Below are 22,765 nucleotides of genomic sequence, written 5' to 3'. Positions count from 1 at the left end.
AAACAAGGAGTGATGTGGGTTGGTGTTGGTGCAGGTTGTAATTATATACGCCATACTTTAATCCATGTCATGTCAAGATGTTGTAAGAGTAGCTCAATCTCACAGCTAAAATAAAACTTTAAAAATACGTGTCATTCTCTAGCTTGAAGACATCTAAGAGATTATTTTTGATTCAAAATATTCTTTCATAATTGAGATTTTATTGGCTGTGTTGAGGATCATTAGTCCACACACATTTCAACTGGTACACTTTTTTTTTTTTTTGAAAGGCAGAGAGAGAGAGAGAGAGAGAGAAATCTTCTAACCGCTGGTTCACTCCCACTATACCTGTAATAACCAGGGCTTGGCCATGCCAAACTCAGGAGCCCAAAGCTCAATCCAGGACTCCCATGTGGGTAGCAGAGGCCCAATTACATGAGTCATCACTTGATGCCTCATATTAGCAGGAAGCTGGAATCAGGAGCAAATCTAGGACTTGAACCCAGACACTTTGATATTGGATGTAGATGTCCCAACTGGCATTTTAACCAGCAGGCCAATGCCCACCCCATTTAGCTTTATTTATTTATTTATTTATATTTTTTATTTGAAAATCAGAGAAACAAAGACAGAGACTGAGATAGAGAGGGAGCCAGAGAGAAGAGAAACAGAGATAATTTACCTACTGGCTTACTCCCCAAAAGCCCCTAAGAGGAAGGACTGTGCCCTGGTCAAGCCAGGAGCCCAGAACTCAATCTGGGTCTCCCATGTGAGTGGCAGGCTATCCACATTTGTATAGATGAGGTTACAAACTACTCAGTGGCAGAGGTGTGGGGAGAAACCATATTGATCACAGCCTGAGACCACGTGAACATTGGCGAGTAACACAAACACCACAGCTCAGTTTGCTCACTCATAAAATGGGATAATAATAGTGCAGGCCCCATAGTGTTCTTGGGCATATTAGCAAGGCAACTTACTCAACAGCTGATTAGACGTGTGGGTGGCACTATACAAACACTGTGTAAATATGCTGTTCATTGAATGCTCTCTTACCCCCTCAGCCACGCTGCCTCTTCCTACACAGGTCATAACAAAGCAACTTTAATACTTAGTGGGAAATGGAATTGAAAGATAAAATTATTTTGATGCAAAAAAATTTTGAAATCAATGCACACAAGGGGTCTTCAAAAGGTCCATGGAAAATGCATTTTATGAAAAAAACAATGCAGGGATTTCAAAAGCTTTTTGCACCAAAATAAAAATTATCTTTTAATTCCATTTCCCTTTGGTTTTTGAAAGATCCTTGTATATGGTATAATATAGCTATCAGGCCTGACCCTGCACCGTAGCCTCTCTGCTCAGTCATCTTCCTTGCTAAAAGACCTTTGCTACCCAGTATGGTGGCAACTCGCCACCTGTGATGCCCATGCATCGAAGATGTGCTCTAAGTAGAAAATACCCACTGGGTAGCAAAGAAAAATGGAACTCTGAAAACTAGAACTCAGAATGTCTAGCTCATAATGTTTATAGTTGTTGGCTATGAAGTTATAATGTTTCCAATATATTGACTTAACCATATCACTAAAATGAATATCATGGGGCTGGTGTTGTGACTCAGGGGCTTAAGCCATTGCCGGAAACACCAGTGTCTCATATCAGAGCTCTGGTTCCAATCCCCGCTGCTCAGCCTCCAAGCCAGTTCCCTGTAACACACCTGGGAAAGCAGCAGAAGATGGCCCACATGCATGGGTCCTTGCCACCCACGTGGGAGACACAGATGGAGTTCCTGGCTCCTGGCTTCAGCCTGATCCAGCCCCAGCTATTGCAGCTATCTGGGGAGGGAACCAAAGGATGGAAGACCTTTGTCTTTGTCGCTCCCTCTTTTTCTCTGTTGCTCTGCTTTCTAGATAAATAAATCATTAGAAAATAAAAATAAATATCATGGCCGGCGCCGTGGCTCAACAGGCTAATCCTCCACCTTGCGGCGCCGGCACACCGGGTTCTAGTCCCGGTCGGGGAGCCGGATTCTGTCCCGGTTGCCCCTCTTCCAGGCCAGCTCTCTGCTGTGGCCAGGGAGTGCAGAGGAGGATGGCCCAAGTGCTTGGGCCCTGCACCCCATGGGAGACCAGGAGAAGCACCTGGCTCCTGCCATCGCATTAGCGCGGTGCGCCGGCCGCAGCGCGCCGGCCGCGGCGGCCATTGGAGGGTGAACCAACGGCAAAGGAAGACCTTTCTCTCTGTCTCTCTCTCTCACTGTCCACTCTGCCTGTCCAAAAAAAAAAAAATATATATATATATATATATCATTTGTTGCTCCTCTACTGCTCTCCCCTCCTCTACTACTCCCCCCCCCTTTTAAAAAAAAATATGGCTATAAGAAAATGTTCAATTCTGTGTGTGGCTTGCATTGTATTTCCATTGGCCAGCACTGGCATAGAGTTGCTTCTGGTTCAGCCCTGGGGTCAATCAGCTTTGTGGGAGAGAGGAGTACAGAGCCCACGCTGCTGGCTCAGCAGGGGCCAGGGATTGGGCAGGCAGTGAGGGCTGTGCCTGGGACGCGGTGTCTCCCTGGTTTCCAACAACAAGAGATACTGCAGGAATGAGCTGTCACTGAAGGTTGTCACTGAGCCGTGTGGACAGGCTCTCGCCTTCCCTTTCTAACCTGGCGGTTGGGCTTTTGAACCTAGGAGGCCCTGGGAGAGGGGAGGGGTTTGTGCTGCAGGGCCAAAGCAGAGGTGGCAGGTGGAGAGGCCAGGTGGCCCAGAGGTGAGGGCGTGTGGGTGGGGAGAAGGAGAGGAGGGAAACGTTTGGCTCTGAGACTGGGGTAGGAGCAGAGGGGACCTGGGAGGGGGCTCGTCACTCTTCCCCTGGTCTGGCCGCGGGACTCCAAGGTGGCATGCAGCACCGTGAGGGGAAAGGCCAGAGGTGGCCCTGGGGAGCTAAGCTCTCAGCGCCAAGCCCAGCCCTGCTGAAGACTCGGGCTCCTTCTTCTCATGGACGCCTATGAGCCAGCAGCCTTCAAGCGACCCTGTGACCTTGGGAAACCAGAGCAGCAGCCATGGGGGGTGCTAACCCGGATTTTCCCACATTCCCAGCTTGTGTCAGACTCAGTGGGAGACTGACATGTCCTCCATCCTAGCAGGGCCGAGGCTTACAAGAAGCAGGTGAAATCTGTGTAATTTCATCCTGTGGGGGATCCTGGAGTCCTCGGCCAAGGACAGTCAACCTATGTTGGTGCATTCGGAGTGGACAGTCTCATTTATATTTGCAATGAATGCTAAGAGGCTTGGGCTCTAAGCCAGGGCCTTGCCTGTTAAGTCACTCACTTTGTTAGGATTTTCTGGAGTGGAGACAATGCCTAATGATCAGACCCTTGCCCTCTCTGGAGCCCCCTACTCCATATCACCCCACACTGCCAACCCTTGGCATTTCCTCTGGAACACCTTGCATTCAATCAGCCACCAAATCCTGCTAAGCCCATCTCCAATCTGCTCCTCTTTCTTTGTCTTCATTGTGACTCTTGCAAGTGTCCAGTGGCTGTGCTCTGGGGACCCCACTCTGAGAACCACTGGTTGAACAGCTCTGTGCTGTTATCAGGTGTCTCAGCTGGTTCCTAGAAGCTTGCAAATTTGGGGGAGCCAGAATCAGTGCAACGGAGATGGGAGGGAGTATGCTAGGAGGGACATTTTTGGTACCAATCGTTGCTTGCTCCTGGACCCTGATGTCAGCCCCACATCACCAGGGATCACTCCTTCAGCCCGTGTGGATCCCAGAAGCAGAGTGAGCTAAGACGTGCTCTAGGCAAAGGCCCACTTCTCAGCAGGAGGTTGGAATGGAGGCTTTGGCTTCCGTTTTGGAGACCAGGGCCAGTCGTGTGCAAAATCGGTTCCAGTTCTGTGTAGCTATTCACGGCGGCTCCAACAATGGCGTGGCTGGAAGCTGCTGTGTGAGTGTGCGCAAGTGATCTTAGAGAAAACTAAGACGATTGGAGACGGAGGCACGGTTCCCGTGGATGCCGAGGATTAGTGGACACAGCTGTTATTCTCTCCATGCGAGGGGAGCCTGTAGGCAGAAGAAAAGGCTTCGTCTTCAAGGACGCATCTTGGGATGTCTGAGCGGGGTGGCCGTTCTGTCCAGCCTGCAGGAAGAGAGCTCCTGGGTGAGTGATCGCTGTAGCAGGCCGACCAGCTGCTGGGGGGAGAGCAGAGCCTACAGGCGACTTGAGGCTACCAGTCAGTGCTCTAAGATCTACGGCGGGGGAGGGGGGCACTGGTGGTCTGGGAGACGAGACAGTCACTCGCTTTCCTCCGTGTGCTTCTGTGCCTGATCAGCTTCTGCCTCCAGCAAGGGCTCCTGGGGCGCTTTCCAGGTGCCCCCTCTGAAAGCAAGTGCCAGGGCCCCCAGGTTTTTCCACTGAGAGAATGATTTCACATTCTCTCATCAGGTGCCGGGGAAGCTGTGGTGCAGCAGTTTTCAATTTTTGGTGCCTCGTGGAAAACAGACTTAGAAAGGGACGGCATTGCAGCCGGCGCCGTGGCTCACTTGGTTAATCCTCCGCCTGCGGCACCGGCATCCCATGTGGGCACTGGGTTCTAGTCCTAGTTGCTCCTCTTCCAGTCCAGCTCTCTGCTGTGGCCTGGGAAGGCAGTGGAGGATGACCCAAGTGCTTGGGCCCTGCACCCTCATGGGAGACCAGGAGAAGCACCTGGTTCCTGGCTTTGGATGGGCACAGCGCCGGCCATAACGGCCATTTGGGGGGTGAACCAACAGAAGGAAGACCTTTGTCTCTCTCTCTCGCTGTCTGTAACTCTACCTGTCAAATAAATAAAAAAAAAAAAAAAGAAAGAAAAGAAAGGGAAGGCATTGTCACAACCCTCTTAGGAGGTACAGGTTACAGATCAGAGTCCAGCCTTGCCGTGCCCCAGTGTACAGGGTGGTGGCGGTGGCGTGTGAGGATGAGGGAGGCAGCAGGGGACTCGGGACTGTGTGGGTGTATGGATTGTTTCCCTACGTGGCTGTTTTTAGGTCTCATTCCACTACGTTGAAGATTTTATTTTGACCTTTTAAAATCAACTTATTAGGCAAACTTTGAAGATGCCTCATCACAGGGAAATAGGAGAATGAAAACGTGGGACTATTTGAAAATGCATGTGATCACCCTGAATATTTACCCAGAGATTCCTTTGCCCATCTTATTTGCTTCTCTCTTTTTACTTTTGTCTGTCGACTTCTGCATTGTTGGCTTTTTACTACTTCTGTTGGTGGAGTTTTGTGGTAGTAAACAAAAATGAAATTTACTCCATCAATGCCGTTTAATCCTATCATTGAATTCTCTCCCTGAGCCATTTAAAAAAAAACAAAACAAAACAGCTTAACAAAGCGTGAAGAGAACTAGTGGGGGTGTAACTATCCTTGCACATCCTCTCTGCTAAAAGTAGTGAAGTAACTCAAACCAGCAGGAGGAGGACAGGAAGGTATCGGAGGGTTGCCAGCCTCCCCGCCTCTAGATAAGTTGCAGTTGTGGAGATAAGACACTAATCCAAGCCTCTACGCCACGCCGCCTGGCCACATTGGAGTACTGGGGGTGTGCTTCGGCTGTAACATGCTGGAGCTCTCACTGCCCCTGGCTATCAGATGGTTTGGGAAGAGCTCACTTTAAGATACAGGCTGGCGCCGCGGCTCACTAGGCTAATCCTCCACCTTGCGGCACCGGCAACCCGGGTTCTAGTCCCAGTTGGGGCGCCGGATTCTGTCCCAGTTGCCCCTCTTCCAGTTCAGCTCTCTGCTGTGGCCCAGGAGTGCAGTGGAGGATGGCCCAAGTCCTTGGGCTCCTGCACCTGCATGGGAGACCAGGAGAAGCACCTGGCTCCTGGCTTCGGATCAGCGTGGTGCGCCGGCCGCAGCGGCCTTTGGAGGGTGGACCAACGGTAAAGGAAGACCTTTCTCTCTCTCTCACTGTCCACTCTGCCTGTCAAAAAATAATAATAAAATAAAAATTAAAAAAGATACCAACATCTTCAGGTCTTCTTTCTTTGTCTTAATCATTAAATGAAAGCTGTTTGGTCTTACATTATGAGAAAGCTATCAAGGAAGTTAAAAAAACCAAACCATTTAGGGATGAGCATTTGTAGCAACAGTTAACATGCTGTTGGGGACTCCCTCCTTGCATTTCAGAGTGTCTGGGCAGAGTCCCAGCTCCACTTTCCACTGCAGCTTCTCCTGCTAATGCACATCTTGGAAAGCAGAGGTGATAGGTGGCTCAAGGAGTTGGGTCTTTGCCACTCCCGTGGGAGGCCTGGATTGTGTTCCCGGCTCCTGGCACCGGCCTGGCCCAGCCCTGGCTGTTGTAGCCATCTGAACAACAGACAGTCTCTCTCTGCTTCTCTGCATGTCAAATACAATACAAGTCAATAGCTTGAAATGAATAAAGTGTTTACAAAGGAAACACTCCATAAGTGGGTATGTCTTTTTGTCCTGACTTTGGGTACTTCCGATCTGAAGAGATAGATAGCACCAAGAGAATCTCAGCCACAAAGACAGATTGGGTGGGATGTGGGCCAATCCCATCAAAAAGACTTCGTGTCTTTTCTTTTAAAAAAATATTTATTAGAAAGGTGGAGTGGGGGCCAGTGCTGTGGTGTAGCGGGTAAGGCTGCTGCCTTTAGTGCCGACATCCCATATGGGTGCTGGTTCAAGTCCCGGCTGCACCACTTCCGATCCAGCTCTTGACTATGGCCTGGGAAAGTAGTGGAAGATGGCCCAAGTGCTTGGGCCCCTGCACCCATGTGGGAGACCCAGAAGAAGCTCTTGGCTCCTGGCTCGGCGCAGCTCCGGCTGTTGCGGCCATCTGGGGAGTGAACCAGCAAATGGAAGACTTCTCTCTGTCTCTCTGCCTCTGCCTGCCTGTCACTCTGCCTTTCAAATAAATCTTAAAGAAGGAAGGAAGGAAGGAAGGAAGGAAGGAAGGAAGGAAGGAAGGAAGGAAGGGAGGAAGGAAGAAAAGAAGGAAGGAAGGAAGGAAGGAAAGCAGGAAGGCAGAAAGAAAGAAAGAGTGATAGAGAGGAGGCAGAGGAGAGAGAGAGAGAGAGAGAGAGAGGTCTTCCATCTGCTGGTTTACTTCCCAAATGATTGTGTTGGTGCTGTTGGGGCTGTGCCAGGCTGAAGCCAGGAGGCCGGATTTCCACCCAGGTCTTCCACGTGGGTTGCAAGACCCAAGCACTTGGGCCATCTGCTGCTGCTTTCCCAGGCACATTTGCAGGGAGTCGGATTGGAAATGGAGTGGCCCCTGGGATGCTAGTGTCGTAGGAGGTGGCTTAACCTGCTGCACCACAACACTGACCCCATCTCTGTTCTTGAAAAGCTCCTGGATTGAGACTGTTGTTTGTCACCATTCAGGAAAGCACAGGATGAGGGTCCTGGTCGCCCTCGCAGGCTGGGCTTGTACCACCCTCTGCCTCGCTTCCAGCTCATCCGCCTTCTCCCACGGCGCCAGCGCGGGGGCCTGTGAGGACATGCATCCCCAACACATTGGAGCCCCGCCTCAGCGCTCCGGGAGCCCGCACGTCACCATCCACACTGGCAGGTCCTCCTACTCTCCAGGGGACGAGGTTCCAGGTATGTGTGGGAGAGACTTTGAGAAACTGAGGAACCGGGAATCCCCGTGCAATCTTACAGGGCGTCTTTGCCTCAGGCAGGGGCGACCTGGCCTGAAGTTGGAAAAAACAAGCCTGAAATATTTGTGTCATGAAAACCACGGGATAGCAACCTCTTTTTCCATAGTAATTTGTCTAAGAGAAGAGGGCGTGGATGACATTATTTAAAAAAGTCATTGTCATAAGATAAAACATGTTATGATAATGCTTACATAGTTACCTAGAATAATCTTTATGTAGGGTATGTGTATATGAGAAATACACTTTTTTCTCATTATTTAGAACTAAATAATGTTGTCTATTGATAGATGCTTTGGTTAGATGGTGGATATATGAATTGACTTGATTATAGTAATCATTGCATCATGATTATATGATGTATATCCAAGCAGAATTTGTAAACATTAAATATACACAATAAAAATGTTTATGTAAAATAAAACTGAAGTTATTTAGAGATTTTAAAAGAGAATTGCTTGGAGCCAGTGTTGTGGCACAGTGAATTCACCTGCTAGTTGCATCATAGGCATTCCATATCAGAGTGCTGGTTCGAATCCCAGCTGCTCCACTTCCAATCCAGCTCCCTGCTATGGCTTGGGAAAGCAGAAGAGAGTGGCCCAAGTGCTTGGGCCCCTGAACCCACATGGGAGACCCGGAAGAAGCTCCTGGCTCCTGGCTTCAGCCTGGCCCAACCCCAGCTGTTGTGACCATTTGGAGAGTGAAACCAGGGGTTGGAAGATCTGCTTCTGTCTCTCCCTCTTTCTCTTTCTGTTGTTCTGCCTTTCAAATAACTAAATATTGAAAGACAACATGCAAATTAAAAAAAAGAAAAGAAAAGGAAAAGCACATTGCCTGTTGCTTCAGTTTGGGCGCTGATAGAAGCTGAGAGAACTTGAGTCCAGGCGGTTTGTGTGGCAAATGATGGCAGGAAGCATGGGGTGGGGGGGGCAGGCACCTGGGGAAGGGGGAGATGTCTGTAAGGAGTGGGACCCAGTGGGACACTGCTGGGGGCATCTGAGCTCTGCTCCTGTGGGGACCCTCTGAGGCCCCTGAGCGACAATCACCTCTGAGTGAACCCCCAGAAGCATGGAGGGGTGGGGTGCTTTTAGCTGCAGGGTCTCCTTGCCCAGGGATGTTTTCACCTCCCCCCAGCACACACACTCCAGAGTCACACCTGCTCACTGTGGACCAAGCTCCCCGATGCCCTCTGGGGAGGGCGGCCAGGAAGGCTGCAGGCGTCCCTGTGGTAGCTGAGGTGCGGATGCCAGCGAGGCGGCAGCTTTCTCTCTATCCCTTTAGGGTATTTAACAGCTCATTTGCTAAGAATAAGAGGCCATACGTGAAAAGGAAATTCATTCTATCACTATTATTTGCTCCAGTCTTCTTGCTCCATTAATATGTGTTGATAAACAATGTGTGCTGGTGGGGCCAGCGCTGTGGCGTAGTAGGTAAAAGAGTCCCTGCCTGCAGTGCCGGCATCCCATATGAGCACTGGTTTGAGCCCCGGTTGCTCCACTTCTGATCCAGCTCTATGCTATGGCCTGGGAGGGCAGCAGAAGATGGCCCAAGTCCTTGGGCCCCTGCACCTGCATAGGAGACCCAGAGGAAGCTCCTGGCTCCTGGCTTCGGATCAGCGCATCTCTGGCTTGGGGAGTGAACCAGTGGATGGAATAGCGCTCTCTTTCTCCCTCTTTCTGTCTCTCTCTCCCTCCCTCTCTTTCTCTCTCTGTGTAACTCTGACTTTCAAATAAATAAATAATTCTTTAAAAAAAATGCGTGCTGGCAGTATACGGGTTCAATGGCATAGGAGATGGTGACAGAGCCGCCTGGGTTCCGAGAGCTGGTCATGCTGTTAGCATGCTGTGACTATGCTGTATTCTCGCAGGGACCTGTGAGCCCCTTGAAGGTGCAGGTAACCTGTTCTAGTCTCAGGTGTGCGTTCAGTGTCCAGCACAGTGCCCGGTGTTTAATCATTCTGGATATTTGTCTGAATGCTTTTTCTTTTCTTTCTTTATTTAGACAGGCAGAGTTAGACAGTGAGAGAGGGAGAGACAGAGAGAAAGGTCTTCCTTCCGTTGGTTCACCCCCCTAAATGGCCGCTATGGCCAGCGTACTGCACTGATCCGAAGCTAGGAGCCAGGTGCTTTCTCCTGGTCTCCCGTGGGGTGCAGGGCCCAAGCACTTGGGCCGTCCTCCACTGCACTCCCGGGCCACAGCAGAGAGCTGGGCTGGAAGAGGAGCAACCGGGACAGAATCTGGTGCCCTGACCGGGACTAGAACCAGGGGTGCCAGTGCCACAGGCAGAGGATTAGCCAAGTGAGCTATGGTGCCGGCCCCGAATGCTTTTTCAATAGAAGTTCCAACGCCTGGCAAATCAAATGATCAGACACAAAGGTGTGTTTTGTAGGACTGTAAAGGTGTAGCTCTGATTTTAGCCACTTGCTCCCTTGGGCCCTGCGCCACGTGGGAGACCAGGAGAAGCACCTGGCTCCCGGCTTTGGATCGGCGTGGCATGCCGGCCACAGCACGTCGGCTGTAGCAGCCATTTGGGGGGTGAACCAATGGAATGAAGACCTTTCCCTCTGTCTCTCTCTCTCTCACTGTCTAACTCTGCCTGTCAAAAAAAAAAAAAAAAAAAGAATGCTAGAGGTGGGCATTGGGCCTTGCTAATTAGACACCCACATCCCATACCAGAGTTGCTGAATTCAAATCCTGGGTCTGGCGGCTCTTCCAGCTTCCCATCTTCGGTGTAGATCCTGGGAGGTGGTGATGATGACTAGCAATTGGGTACCTGCCATACACATGGGAGACCCCAGTTGCATTCTTGACTTAGGCCTGGCCTCGTCCCAGACATTGCAGGCATCTGGGGAGTGAACCAATTGACAGGGGCTCTCTGTACCTCTCTCTGTCTCTCTCTCTCTCAAATAAATAATTTAAAAAATATTATTGGCTAAATTTGAAAGATTAATAGTATGATTGAACTTGCTTTATTTTCTGTTTGTGTCTTTCATCTTTTGGGGAGGAAGGGTCACACTTTCATCTGCTAGCTCACTCCCCAGATGCCTGCAATGGCCAGGATTGGGTGAGGCTAAACCTAGGAGCCAGGAACTCTATCTAGGCCTCCCATGTAGGTGGCAGGGACCCAAGGACTTGGGTCATCATCTGGTGCCTTCCCAGGTACACAAACAGGAAACTAGATTGGAAGTGGAGTAGGTAGGACTCAAAACAGCACTGTGAAATCAGACGCAGGTGTTCCAAATGACAGCTTAGAACACTGTGCCACAAAGCACTCCCTTATTGTAATTTTTTTTTTTTTTTGACAGGCAGAATGGACAATGAGAGAGAGAGAGACAGAAAGGTCTTCCTTTGCCGTTGGTTCACCCTCCAATGGCCGCCGCGGCCGGCGCGCTGCAGCCAGCGCACCACGCTGATCCGAAGGCAGGAGCCAGGTGCTTCTCCTGGTCTCCCATGGGGTGCAGGGCCCAAGCACTTGGGCCATCCTCCACTGCACTCCCTGGCCACAGCAGAGAGCTGGCTTGGAAGAGGGACAACTGGGACAGAATCCGGCGCCCTGACCGGGACTCGAACCCGGTGTGCCGGCGCCACAAGGCGGAGGATTAGCCTATTGAGCCGCGGTGCCGGCCTTATTGTAAATTTTTAAAAATATATTTATTTATTTTTATTTTAAAGTCAGAAAAACAGAGAGAGAGAGAGAGAGAGAGAGAGAGAAAGAAAGAAGAGAAAGAAAAAGAAAAAGAAAAAGAAAAAGAAAGAAAGAAAGAATAAAGATAGATAGATAGATAGATAGCCGGCACCGTGGCTCAACAGGCTAATCCTCCGCCTTGCAGCGCTGGCACACCGTGTTCGAGTCCTGGTCGGGGCGCCGGATTCTGTCCCGGTTGCCCCTCTTCCAGGCCAGCTCTCTGCTGTGGCCAGGGAGTGCAGTGGAGGATGGCCCAACTGCTTGGGCCCTGCACCCCATGGGAGACCAGGAGAAGCACCTGGCTCCTGCCTCTGGATCAGCGCGGTGCACTGGCCGCAGCGCGCCAGCCACGGCGGCCATAGGAGGGTGAACCAACGGCAAAGGAAGACCTTTCTCTCTGTCTCTCTCTCTCACTGTCCACTCTGCCTGTCATAAATTAAAAAAAAAATTTAAATATATATATATATATATATATATATATATATATATATATATATAAGAAAGATAGGTAGATAGATCAATCTTTAATCTGCTGGTTCAATTCCCATGGCTGCAACAGCCAGCATTGGGCCAAAGCCAGAAGCCAGGAGCTTCATCCAAGTCTCCCCTGTGGGTATCGAGGGCCATCTTCTGCTGCTTTTCTCAGGCCATTAACAGGGAGCTGGATTGGAAGTGGAGCAGCCAACACACAAACCAGCACCCATATGGGATGCTGGATCCTAGGCAGTGGCTTTACCCACTACACCACAACATCAGCCCCAATTTTTAGTTTTTTTCAATGAATGAAAAGGAGTGAATTTATTATTTATTCTTTTCATTTTATTTGAAAGGCAGAGAGGCAAAGGTCTTCCATCCACTGGTTCAGTCCCCAAATGCCCACAACAACCAGGGCTGGGACGGGCCAAAGCCAGGAACCAGGCACTCCATCTGGGTCTCCCATATGGGTGGTAGGTTCCCAGTTACTTGAGCCATCACTTGTGGCCTCCCAGGGTGAGCATCAGCCGGATGCTAGAATCCGGAGCAGAGCCAGGACTCAAATCCAGGCACTCTGAGATGAGACACAGGAGGCCCAGGTGATGGCTTAACCGTGGCAACAAGCACCCTCTACGCGGTTTCCATTTTGAGAACACCCGTATGAGGTCAGCGGACGGGACTAAAGTCCAGCGTGCTCACCGTGGCTGCGTGTTTTGTGTTGCAGTGACTGTGAGAAGCAGCCGTGACTTCATGGGCTTCCTGCTCCAGGCTCGCAGGGTGTCTGATCATCAGGTGGCCGGCACGTTCGTCTTCATCCCTCCTCGTTCCAGGCGGATGACTTGCTTTGAAGAGGCTGACGCGGTCACCCACTCTGACAAGTCCCCCAAGAGAAACCTCTCGTTCGTGTGGAAGGCCCCCGCCCAGCCTGTGGGCGACATCAGATTCCTGTAAGACGGTGAGGCAGGATCTCCCAGCAGTGGAGCTCCCTGCTTCAAACAGAGGGGAGCTCCTCCTCTCCCTTCCCTCCCGTTCCCAGTCCCCCACCTCCTTTCATAACCGCCTCCACCATGAGGGCTGCCTAGATTGGAAGGCAGAGGGCAGCCAAAACAACTTTGCCTCCAATGCACCCCCACGTCCCCGACTCTGCCCTTGACTGTCATCCAAGCTTGTCACTTCCCTCCCTCCCTGGGCACAGGTGACACTCGGCCAAGCCCTGCAGGAAATTCTGATCAAGGGACAAGAGAGTGGATGGTGGGATAGGAGGACAGGACTGAGGGCAGAGGTGGACAAACGGACACTTCCCTGGGCCCAGGGAAAGCCGCTTACCTCTCTGTGCCTCGGCTGGCTGGCTATCACATGGGCAGAATGGTGACCGCACCTGCCTCGTGGGTTCTGTGAGGGAGAAATAGCCAGAGTGCTGGGAGCAGTGAGCACTACACGTGGACACTTCCAAAACTACGTGGAAAATGGCACCGGAAGATACATTTATTTTGCTGAAGCAGTGTCGAAATCCATGCATATGAAGGTCTCAGAGAGTCCTGGGAAAGGCATATGATGAAAAAAAAAATGTATGGGCTTCAAACATTTTTATTATATTTATATATATAGATATTTTTGATGTGGGAGTGGTGGTCCCTGGGCCCAGAGTGGGGATTCCCTGGGGGAACTGGGCAAAGGTGTGTGTGCTTTCTTTTTTTTTTTTTATTTTAAAGATTTATTTATTTATTTGTAAGCAGAAATATGGAGAAGGAAAGAGAGAGAGAGAGATAAAGAGAGATATTCTGTCTTCTAGTTCACTCCCCAGATGTCCGCAACAGTGAGGGCAGAAGCCAGGAGCCAGGAGCTTCTTCTGGGTCTCCCATGTGGGTGCAGGGGCCCAAAGACTTGGGCCATCTTCTACTGCTTTCCTAAGCACATTAGCAGGGAGTTGGGTCAGAAGTGGAGCAGCTGGGACTCAAACCATCGTTCATATGGAACGTTAGCACTGCAGGCTGAGGCTTTACCTTCTAGGCCACAGCGTCAGCTCTGGATTTCAAAAATTTTGCACCAAAATAAACTTAATATCAATTTCTCCGTAAGCTTTTGGAAGCCTCCTTATATAAGTGAGCAACATTATTATTCAGAATGTGACATTTGCTTTGCCATTCTTTTTAAACACTTACATTGCCTACAAAGCAGTTGTGCACCTGTATGGGTATGATTTCAGGAAAGGTGGTGACCTTCGGTTTCCCTCCTCACTGGCATCACAGATGCACGAGAGACTAACTATTGCGCTAACCCAACTTCTGCCCGTGGCTGGTTCTCAGTCTGTGTGAAGACATCTGCCGTTGAAGGTCCTTAAATCTGTAGCCACTTCTGTTTCTCGAAGCATCTGTGTTCCTGTTGTTGAATATGCCATCACAGTTGCTGCGTGCTCCACGGGGCGTCCTTTAGGAATAATGATCTCCATCGGACAGAAAACAAAGCTGAGTCACTTGACTAGCAGCCCCCGCCAAGCTCACCCTATGCTTTCTCACCTCCTGGAATCCTTGCCCACGATCTCACCAGCAGCTGAGGCCACAAGCCACATGGTTGAGGCCTGCACCATCGTTTCTCTTGCAACTTGAGTCTCTGGGGACCTTGGCTAAATTAATCACATATTTAGTTCGGCTTTCTGAATGCTTACAGTGAGGAAAAAAAAAATGATACTTGCTGATAATCCCTAACTGTGAAATTTGGGGGAGGAAAAATTGCAGAATGCTTGTGAAAGGGATTTTTTTTTTTTTTTTTTTTTGCCAAAGAAAGGCATCATGTGTCCAAAATATTTCTTCAGGACATAGCTGATTTAGCTCTCATTTTCTGTAGAATCCACAATTACAACAGAACTATGTGATAGAATTATGGAAACTTCAGTCGACGATGTAATGAACAGTATGCCAGCAATGACTAATAATAAATAGAAGATAAATTTTTTTTTTTAAATTTGAGGCCAAGAAGACAACTTTTAACCAAAATGTGATATTTTTAGTGACTATCTTTATTCAGGAGGTATTTCTCTTTTCTAATGAGTTGCAGCTACTGAATTTTTATTTAAAAAAAGGATGAAGCCACTCAAAGCATACTAAAATAAGGTCTGTTCTTGTATTCACATAGACCTTTGACCTTTAACTTTGAGTGTGTTTTTCCTTTCTTAGTCTGGCCCCAGGTATTATTTAAGGGGAAATAAACCTATGAGTCACTTTGCTCTGTCTTTTGCCACAGTGTATCGATAGTCCAGTCCTATTTCGTTTACTGGGCAAGGATCGAATCATCGATTGTGTCTCAGCACACACAGAGCGGAGCTGATTCTGGCGACCACGTGGAGCTCAGGTCTAAGACGCCAGCCCCCTGGCAGAGGGCAGATGGGACTGAAGGAACCGCAGCAGGTACAGGTGGCCACTGTGTTCGCTAGCATTATTTTTACAGTCGTCTGTTTTCACTTGTAACTTACTACAGCCAGTTTCCTGTCCGTGCAAAACGGGCAAGGGTTACCTTGCCTGGACCGACTGCTGTGCTTCTGGGGGCTGTGGTCTCTCAGCAGTGAGCGGGAGGAGCGCTCACTGTGCTCTGTTCATTGCAGGAAACACTTTGTATGGCTCAACCTAGCAAGTTCAGCGAGGCCCTGGGTGGACAGTCGGAGCTGGGTTGCAAAATCAAAACACAGTGCACACCTTCTACCCCTGTAGTCAGCAGTATTTCAGCTATTTTCCTTGATGCCCTGAGGCTACACAGGGAACACAAAGAAGAAATGGGGAAACTATATCCCCCCCAACAACACACCCTTTTTAAATAAAAATTCAGCCTCTTTTTACTGTAAAGATGGCTCTTTGCAGCCTGGGTCACAGAATAGAATCAGAGATAAGGGAGTGTTTCAGTGGAAGAGAACTTTTCCTGGCTCACCACGTGACTTTTACTCCGTTGGCCCTTGAACATCTCAAAAAAGGAAAGCAAACAAGGGAAAAGGAATCCTAACCAGCTGGAGAGTGTTTGGCCTACCTGAAAATTCCTGGTGCTGTGGAACTCATTTTCGTTATTTATTTCTAGTTAAGTGCTCAGAGCAGAGGCACTGGAGCCTGCAGAGAGACCCCACCCTTAATCCACTCAATCCCATCATCCCTTGCTAATATGCGGAGTCCAGAATCCCACCAGAACCCCTTCAGCCCCAGGCACAGAGACATCTAGGCCAACCCCGGCTCTGCTTTGCCCCAAACCTTTCTTTTCTCCCATTGCCCGATAATCCTATTCAGCCTTTCCTCCTAGGCACTTTGATAAGCAGAGTAAAGACCTTGGAGTCTGGGACTGTGGCCTGGAGAGACCCCACACACGCAGCAGGTGTTTGTTGATTTAATCCCAAGCAACACCATGCTTTTTATAATGTGGATATGAATAAAAGTCGGTATCGTGTTGACCTTTGACCTCTCCAATGCCTGAGCTCGCTGGGAAATTTGTCGCCCCTCCCTCCCCGCTCCCCATCATATCATACATGCCTGCGTGTGAGCAGCTTACAGGGTCAGCTACTCACTTTCCTCCACGTAAACCCTGGTGAACCCAAAAGGGGAGAGTGTGTGTGTGTGCGTGCTCTGGGGAGAGGGCACATAACAAAGAGAAATAGATTTCCTAACTGTAAGAAGTCTTCGTTAGGCAAATGTAAATGAAAAATTTTCAAAGTCAGGACAGTAGTACATGGTGTTTTTTAACTAATCTCCCCAAAAGACCCTTAGGACGCTTAGACGCTGTCTCCTTTGATGTCTGTAAGCTTTCCCCAGGACACTTCCTCGCCCTAGACTGTGGCTCATGGTGGTCTGTGTGCCTTCAAGGTGCAGCTCAAATATCTCCCCTGTGAAAGTTTTCCTCATGCTTCTTTGTGGGAGAATGTCTCAGTGTGTTTGGGCTGTTGGAGCAAAATCCTTTAGGCTGGGTAATTTACATGCAATGGAAATGGATGGCTCACAATTCTCAGGCTGAGGAGCCCGAGGTTAAGGCAGCAGCAGGTTCAATGTCAGGGCAGGACCAGCCCCTCTCAGCCTTCTCCTTGTCCTCACATGGTGGGAGGGGGAGGTGCACTCCCTCACACCTCTTTTATCAGGACTTGGATCCTGTTTCTGAGCGTGCTGCTTTCATACCTAACTACCTCCTAAAGACCCTACTTCTTTTTATTTATTTATTTATTTTTATTTTTATATGACAGATAGAGCTAGCAGTGAGAGAGACAGAGAGAAAGGTCTTTCTTCCATTGGTTCACTCCCCAAATGGCTGCTATGGCCGGCGCTGCACCAATCTGAAGCCAGGAGCCAGGTGCCTCCTCCTGGTCTCCCATGTGGGTGCAGGGACCCAAGCACTTGGGCCATCCTCCACTGCCCTCCCAGGCCACAGCAGAGAGCTGGACTGGAAGAGGAGCAACCGGGACTAGAATCTGGCACCCATATGGGATGCCGGCACTGCAGGTGGAGGATTAACTAAGTGAGCCACGGCACTGGCCCAAGGTCCTACTTCTTAATTCTGTTGCTCTGCAGATTAGGTTTCAGTGTATGGATGTGCAAGCTACTTTCAGATCGTAGCAGCAAGTATACTTGCTTCCTTAGCTCTGATATTAAAGCTTATAGTCTCATTTATAGGGTCGGGCATATTAGGGCCTTCCCGCCTCTATTTTGAGATAAGGGACCACAATTACAAATCTCATCACTTCTGCATCCCAGTAACCACCACAAACAAAGTCAAGCACACAGTGGGTCTGCAGGAGATATCCGAATGCACTCAGTTAGGGCAGGAATTACTTAAAACGGTCAGTTTGGGGCAGGTATTTGGTGGTGAAGAGCCCATTTCTCATTTCAGAGTGCCCGGGTTTGGTACCCGGCTCTGACTCCTGACCGCAGCTTTCTGCAAACGTGGATCTTGAGAGGCAGTGGTGATGTCTTTATTTTTAAATGCATAGATGGATACATCCTTTTATTAAAATAAAGATTTATTTCAAAATCAGAGTTACAGAGAGAGAAAGAGAAACAGAGAGAGAGAGAGAGAGAGAGAGAAAGAGATCTTCCATCCGCTGGTTTACCCCCTCCCCCGGCCAATGGCTGAAATGGCCAGGGCTGGGCCAGACCAAAACCAGGAATTAGGAGCTTCATTTAGATCTCCCACATGGGTGCAGGGGCCCAAGGACTGTGATTATCCTCTACTACTTTCCCAGGCACATTAGCAGGGAGCTGGGTCAGAAATGGAGCAGCAGGGACTCAAACTGGTACCCATTTCAGATGCTGGCACTGTAGATGGCTGCTCAACCTGCTGTGCCACAGTGCTGGTCCTATGCTGATGTCTTAAGTACATGTTCCTACTGTCCACGTGGGAGACCTGACTAAGCTTCCAGCTCCCAGCTCAGCTGGACCGAGTTCCAACTGTTGCAAGCATTTAAAGAGTGAACCAATGGATGAGAACTTTTTTTGTCTGTCATTCTCTCTCTCTCTTTCTCTCTCTCTCTCTCTCATTCTTTCAAATAAATAGATAGATAGATAGATAGATAAAAATTTAGCTGTTTGCCATGATTTGTGTGTCTGGGTTAGGCTGTCACATCAGTGTTTTTGAGCAACAAAGACGTTGGATCAACATGGAACTCCCCATTTCCTCCATAAAAAAGTTCAGTCCAGGGGGGCCGGCGCTGTGGCTCACTTGGTTAATCCTCCACCTGCGGCACCGGCATCCCATGTGAGCACCAGGTTCTAGTCCCAGTTGCTCCTCTTCTAGTGCAGCTCTCTGCTGTGGCCCAGGAGGGCAGTGGAGGATGGCCCAAGTGCTTAGGCCCTACACCCGCATGGGAGACCAGGAAGAAGCACCTGGCTCCTGGCTTCGGATCGGTGCAGCACCTGCCATAGCAGCCATTTGGAGAGTGAACCAACGGAAGGAAGACTTTTCTCTCTGTCTCTCTCTCACTGTCTATAACTCTACCTGTCCAAAAAAAAAAAAAGTTCAGTCCAGTCCAATTGTAGGCCGATCAGAGAAACTCCTGCAATCAATTTTCTCCAACACCATCGTCGTCATCCACATCATGACCATGGTAAACCTCAAGTGCATGTTGTGTGTGTGCCAGGCACTGTGCTCCAATGCTTCTACTCTGATTTCACTTCACTTCCTCAAAAACTCCACCTCATGGGCACCCAGAGGGACTTCAGTTTGCAAGTGAAGAAACTAACCAGCCGGCAGGATTTACCCAGACTTAGAAATTAGCAGAGTAGAGCGCCCAACCAGACAATACACTGACTCTCTCACTTGCATTTGTAGCTGCCCTGCGTGCTGCCATGTCTAATGCTCTGAGCTGTCATGTTAGCCAGTCACAGACGGGACATCAGATGATGGAGGGCTGTGGAGGGCAGCAACCTTATCTCTGCCTGTAGCAGTCGTTATATCATCCAGGAAAGTTTTAGTGCATGGCAAGAAAGACCTAGGGCTTTTAAAAAAAATTCCAATCTGTGGGATTCCACATTTTTGTTGTTGTTGTTTGTGGCTGGAAGTAGTTTTTGGCAGAGGTAAACACACACACACACAAAACAAACACTCAGAGAGTGATCATGGTAGTTTCTATATTCCTTGGATAACACTGTTAAGAATGCACTGAAGGGTCAGGGACTTAACACCTGAAAGGTGTGAAAAGTCACATCTGGGCAGAACGTCATTGTGTGGACAATTTTGAGTGCCTCACACTTAATAGTCAAAGCTTAAGGGACATTAGAGTTTCCACTGCTTACCTGTTGTTGCAGTTCTTTGTCTATCCATTCAGCAAACATGGCTCACTCTCTCTTTGTGTCTTTGGGTCTCTGCTTAGCTCCCAGTGCCCCCATCACTCTTCCCCATCAGCACGCAGATGTCTTTGCTGCTGCCCTTACTGGAACTGCAGAAGAAGAGAATCTAGATCTTGTTCCTGCCAGCAGTTGGGTGACCAGGAATGCAGAGACTCAGTCCCAACCATCTCCACACACAGCTCCTGCAAGCAGCGATGGCCAGAAACTCCGCAGGGACAGCATCCCACTCCTAGAACCATCCCTGGATATCCATAGGCTGCAGAGGCTTGTGGACCTTAGGAGATTCTCCTCAGAGGATTTTGCTTCTAGCCTGAGCACCTACCATGGGTAATGTTGATGGAGTGGGCCATTCAGTGTGGATGGTGGGGCTAGGCTAAACACTGGGGTGCCTGATTTGGAGTCTGACAAAAAAGAAAGAGAAAGATCTCAATCATATTTATTGTTAAGTGTGTGAAATACCTTGATTATTAGAGGGCTACTGGTCAGAAGGGCTGGGTATCATAATCAACCCAGGGAAAGTCTACTCTTCTGCACTGGGTGAGGTCTCCCAGTTATTGCTATACATAAAATAAAATGTTTCAATATTTTAAAAATGTTGATACCATGATAATAACATGATTGTATACAGATAAATATTTCCTATAAAATAATAAATCCTGGCATTTGATAATTCTTTGCTAGTATCTTCACTTACCATCCCCCCACACATACACACACCTGCCCTGTGACTCTTGACTCCAAAATCAGGGGCTTTTCCAAAGAAATGGTTTCATCAGAAGACACAGTAGTGCTAGGAAACATTGCTTTTTAGTGACCCCCTGTCATTCCTTCCATTCTTCCCATCAGGACTGAGGACGATCAAAGCTTTGGTTCCTTGGACACTTGCCTTTCCTTGGACGTGGAGAAACAGGTAAGAGCCTGAGTTATAAATGGAGGTTGAGGTTGGCCATTTTTTACCTCAGCAAAGTGGGGAGTTCCAGGCTGGGTGATAAGAGCTATTGGACTAGTAGCCAAAGTCAGAGAGTAGAAGGTAAAAGCATGATATACACACCATGTCTTTTTAGTGATCAATACCAGCCTTTCCATTATATGCAGTATCTCTGAAATTATTGGCAATTGTAGAAATTGATGGTTTTAGTGATTTATTTTCCCACTTAGCCTTGGGTAATAATTCCTTTCTTCTCTCCTCCTCCACCCCTCCATCATAATGTGGGCCTCAAAACACCACGTATGGTCCCGGAGGTTAGATCAATATGAAATATACATGCCCACTGATTTACTATTCCTTTGAATCTTAGAAGGAACACAAAATAAAAAAATGGTATAATATCCTTACTTAAATGTATTGGAAACTACAGTAAGATTAAATGGTCTCTCTCTCATGGATCTTGCCATAAAAAGACACATTCAAAGCTTTCAGTTTTTGCAGACGACACAATCACCTATGTTAGTTTAGATATCTCTTAAAGGACCCTGAGTTTGTTCTGGTAACTGGCCTCCATGCTCCTCATGAGGTTGCCATTTGTCATTCCATCCCCATCAATAACAAGTGCATATTTATCTACGTGGGCATTTTGCTGTGAGCTCTTTTAAGAGCAGACAGGAGGCTGGATTTTCAGCTGCTGTCTGGGAGTCTTTAAAGAACACAAATTAGCTGCAAAGTTTAGTGGCAGATTTTTCCTTTGCTTTTCTAGGACAAGACAGAGGCCTCTAATATGACCGTGACAAGGCCGCTTCCGTACAGTGTTGCTCTCACCCACCCTCAGTGCCTCTGGTCCTCTGAAGCATTCACTGGGAAACTGGCTGCAATGACCAACCCAACCCCCCTTTTCCACACCTCCAGCACTTCCAGGGCACCTGCTGTTGAGGGCCAGTCAGAGGCATCCATGCTCTCTGCCAGCTTCTTGCCTCAGTTGGAGCATAAGGAGCCCAGAGTCAGAGAGAACAAGGGAGAGATTGGCCTGGACTCCCCTAGGAAGACCAACCTAAGACCCGAGGTTGGGCTAGAGGGAGCCAGTGGCCCTTTGGGGATCCAGCTCAGGACTCCCCAGCTGGGAATCCTGCTCTGCCTGGCAGCCACCCTGGGCATGGCCCTGGCTGCGGGAATTTGCTACCTGCACACCCAGTACCGCCACAAGCGGACCCAAGTGTCCTTGAGGGAGCCAACCACTGACGCTGTTGCTGGGAGTGATGGTGGTGAGACCGTGTATGTCAGGAAGATTGGGGAGAACAGTTTTGTTTTGGTTCAAGCAGAATACAAGTAGATTGCTCCATCTGTGGGTACCAAGAGTCCCCCGAGAAGGCTGTCCTACCTCTCAGTGCCTCCTTAGATCCCGCGGAGGTAATGAGAATCCTTGATGAGGATGGGGACTGGCGGTGCCCCCACGACAGCAGCAGTCAGTGGAGGAAGCAGCGAGAGAACAGTTCTATCAACAGAGGGAGTGCTTCCCGAGCTTTGTTGTCTTAACATCTGTAATTTCGCTCCTTTTTTTCTTTTTGCAATTAGACGTTCTGTTTGAAGAGTTAAACTCAACACAATGAATATTGTATTACCTGCTCATTAACTAGACTCCTGTGGCCCAGAAGCTTCCTCTGTTGCCTTAAGGAACCTGCAGAAATACAAATTCTGCCCCTCCTTGGTGTCTCTGCCTCACCTCCTCTAACTTTTGAAAAAAATGTAATGTGAAGTTTAAGTCTCTTGCAAGAAAAAAGAATGAGAGGCTTCACTTTGCCTCCCTTGGTTTTCTTTTCAAAACTAGAGTTCAAAGCTGGCTGGAGGTCTGATTCAGTTGACTGGGTGAATACAAGCATACGTGGGCTTCTTGGAAACTCAGCAGCCTGGAAAATCCACCATGGAAATTGATCCAAACTAAGGAAAGTTTTAGAGCGCTTGATTGAGCGCCTCTTTAGGAAAACACATGTGCAGCACATGGCCATGAACGCCAGAGTGGGTAAGCCAGCCTCTTCATCAGGTGCAATGGAGCTGAGACCTCCCATCCATTTACACTTGATGGGAGGACCTGGATATCCCAATAGCTCGCAGATGGATTGCCTTTTGCCAAAGATGAGGTTAAAAAACTATTGTCCAAGCACACTTTGTTTTTTTTTTTAAAGATTTATTTATTTATTTTAAAGGCAAGTTATGAAGA

At 48.8% G+C, this 22,765-nt stretch overlaps 1 protein-coding gene across 1 annotated transcript; it reads left to right on the top strand.

Annotated features, from left to right (window-relative positions):
• Positions 1-7,388: 7,388 nt before the first annotated feature.
• On the top strand, positions 7,389-21,880 carry REELD1 (reeler domain containing 1). Its single transcript, XM_062199066.1, has 6 exons — positions 7,389-7,596; positions 12,536-12,758; positions 15,052-15,215; positions 19,640-19,943; positions 20,463-20,526; positions 21,311-21,880. Exons 1-6 carry the CDS (start codon positions 7,389-7,391, stop codon positions 21,878-21,880), a joined length of 1,533 nt encoding a protein of 510 aa, XP_062055050.1.
• Positions 21,881-22,765: the final 885 nt, after the last annotated feature.

This window comes from Lepus europaeus, chromosome 8 (assembly GCF_033115175.1).
Source record: "Lepus europaeus isolate LE1 chromosome 8, mLepTim1.pri, whole genome shotgun sequence".
In the NCBI taxonomy this organism is placed as follows: Eukaryota; Metazoa; Chordata; class Mammalia; order Lagomorpha; family Leporidae; genus Lepus; species Lepus europaeus.
Note: the sequence above shows the minus strand (reverse complement) of the source record. Positions and strands in the feature narration are given on the sequence as shown.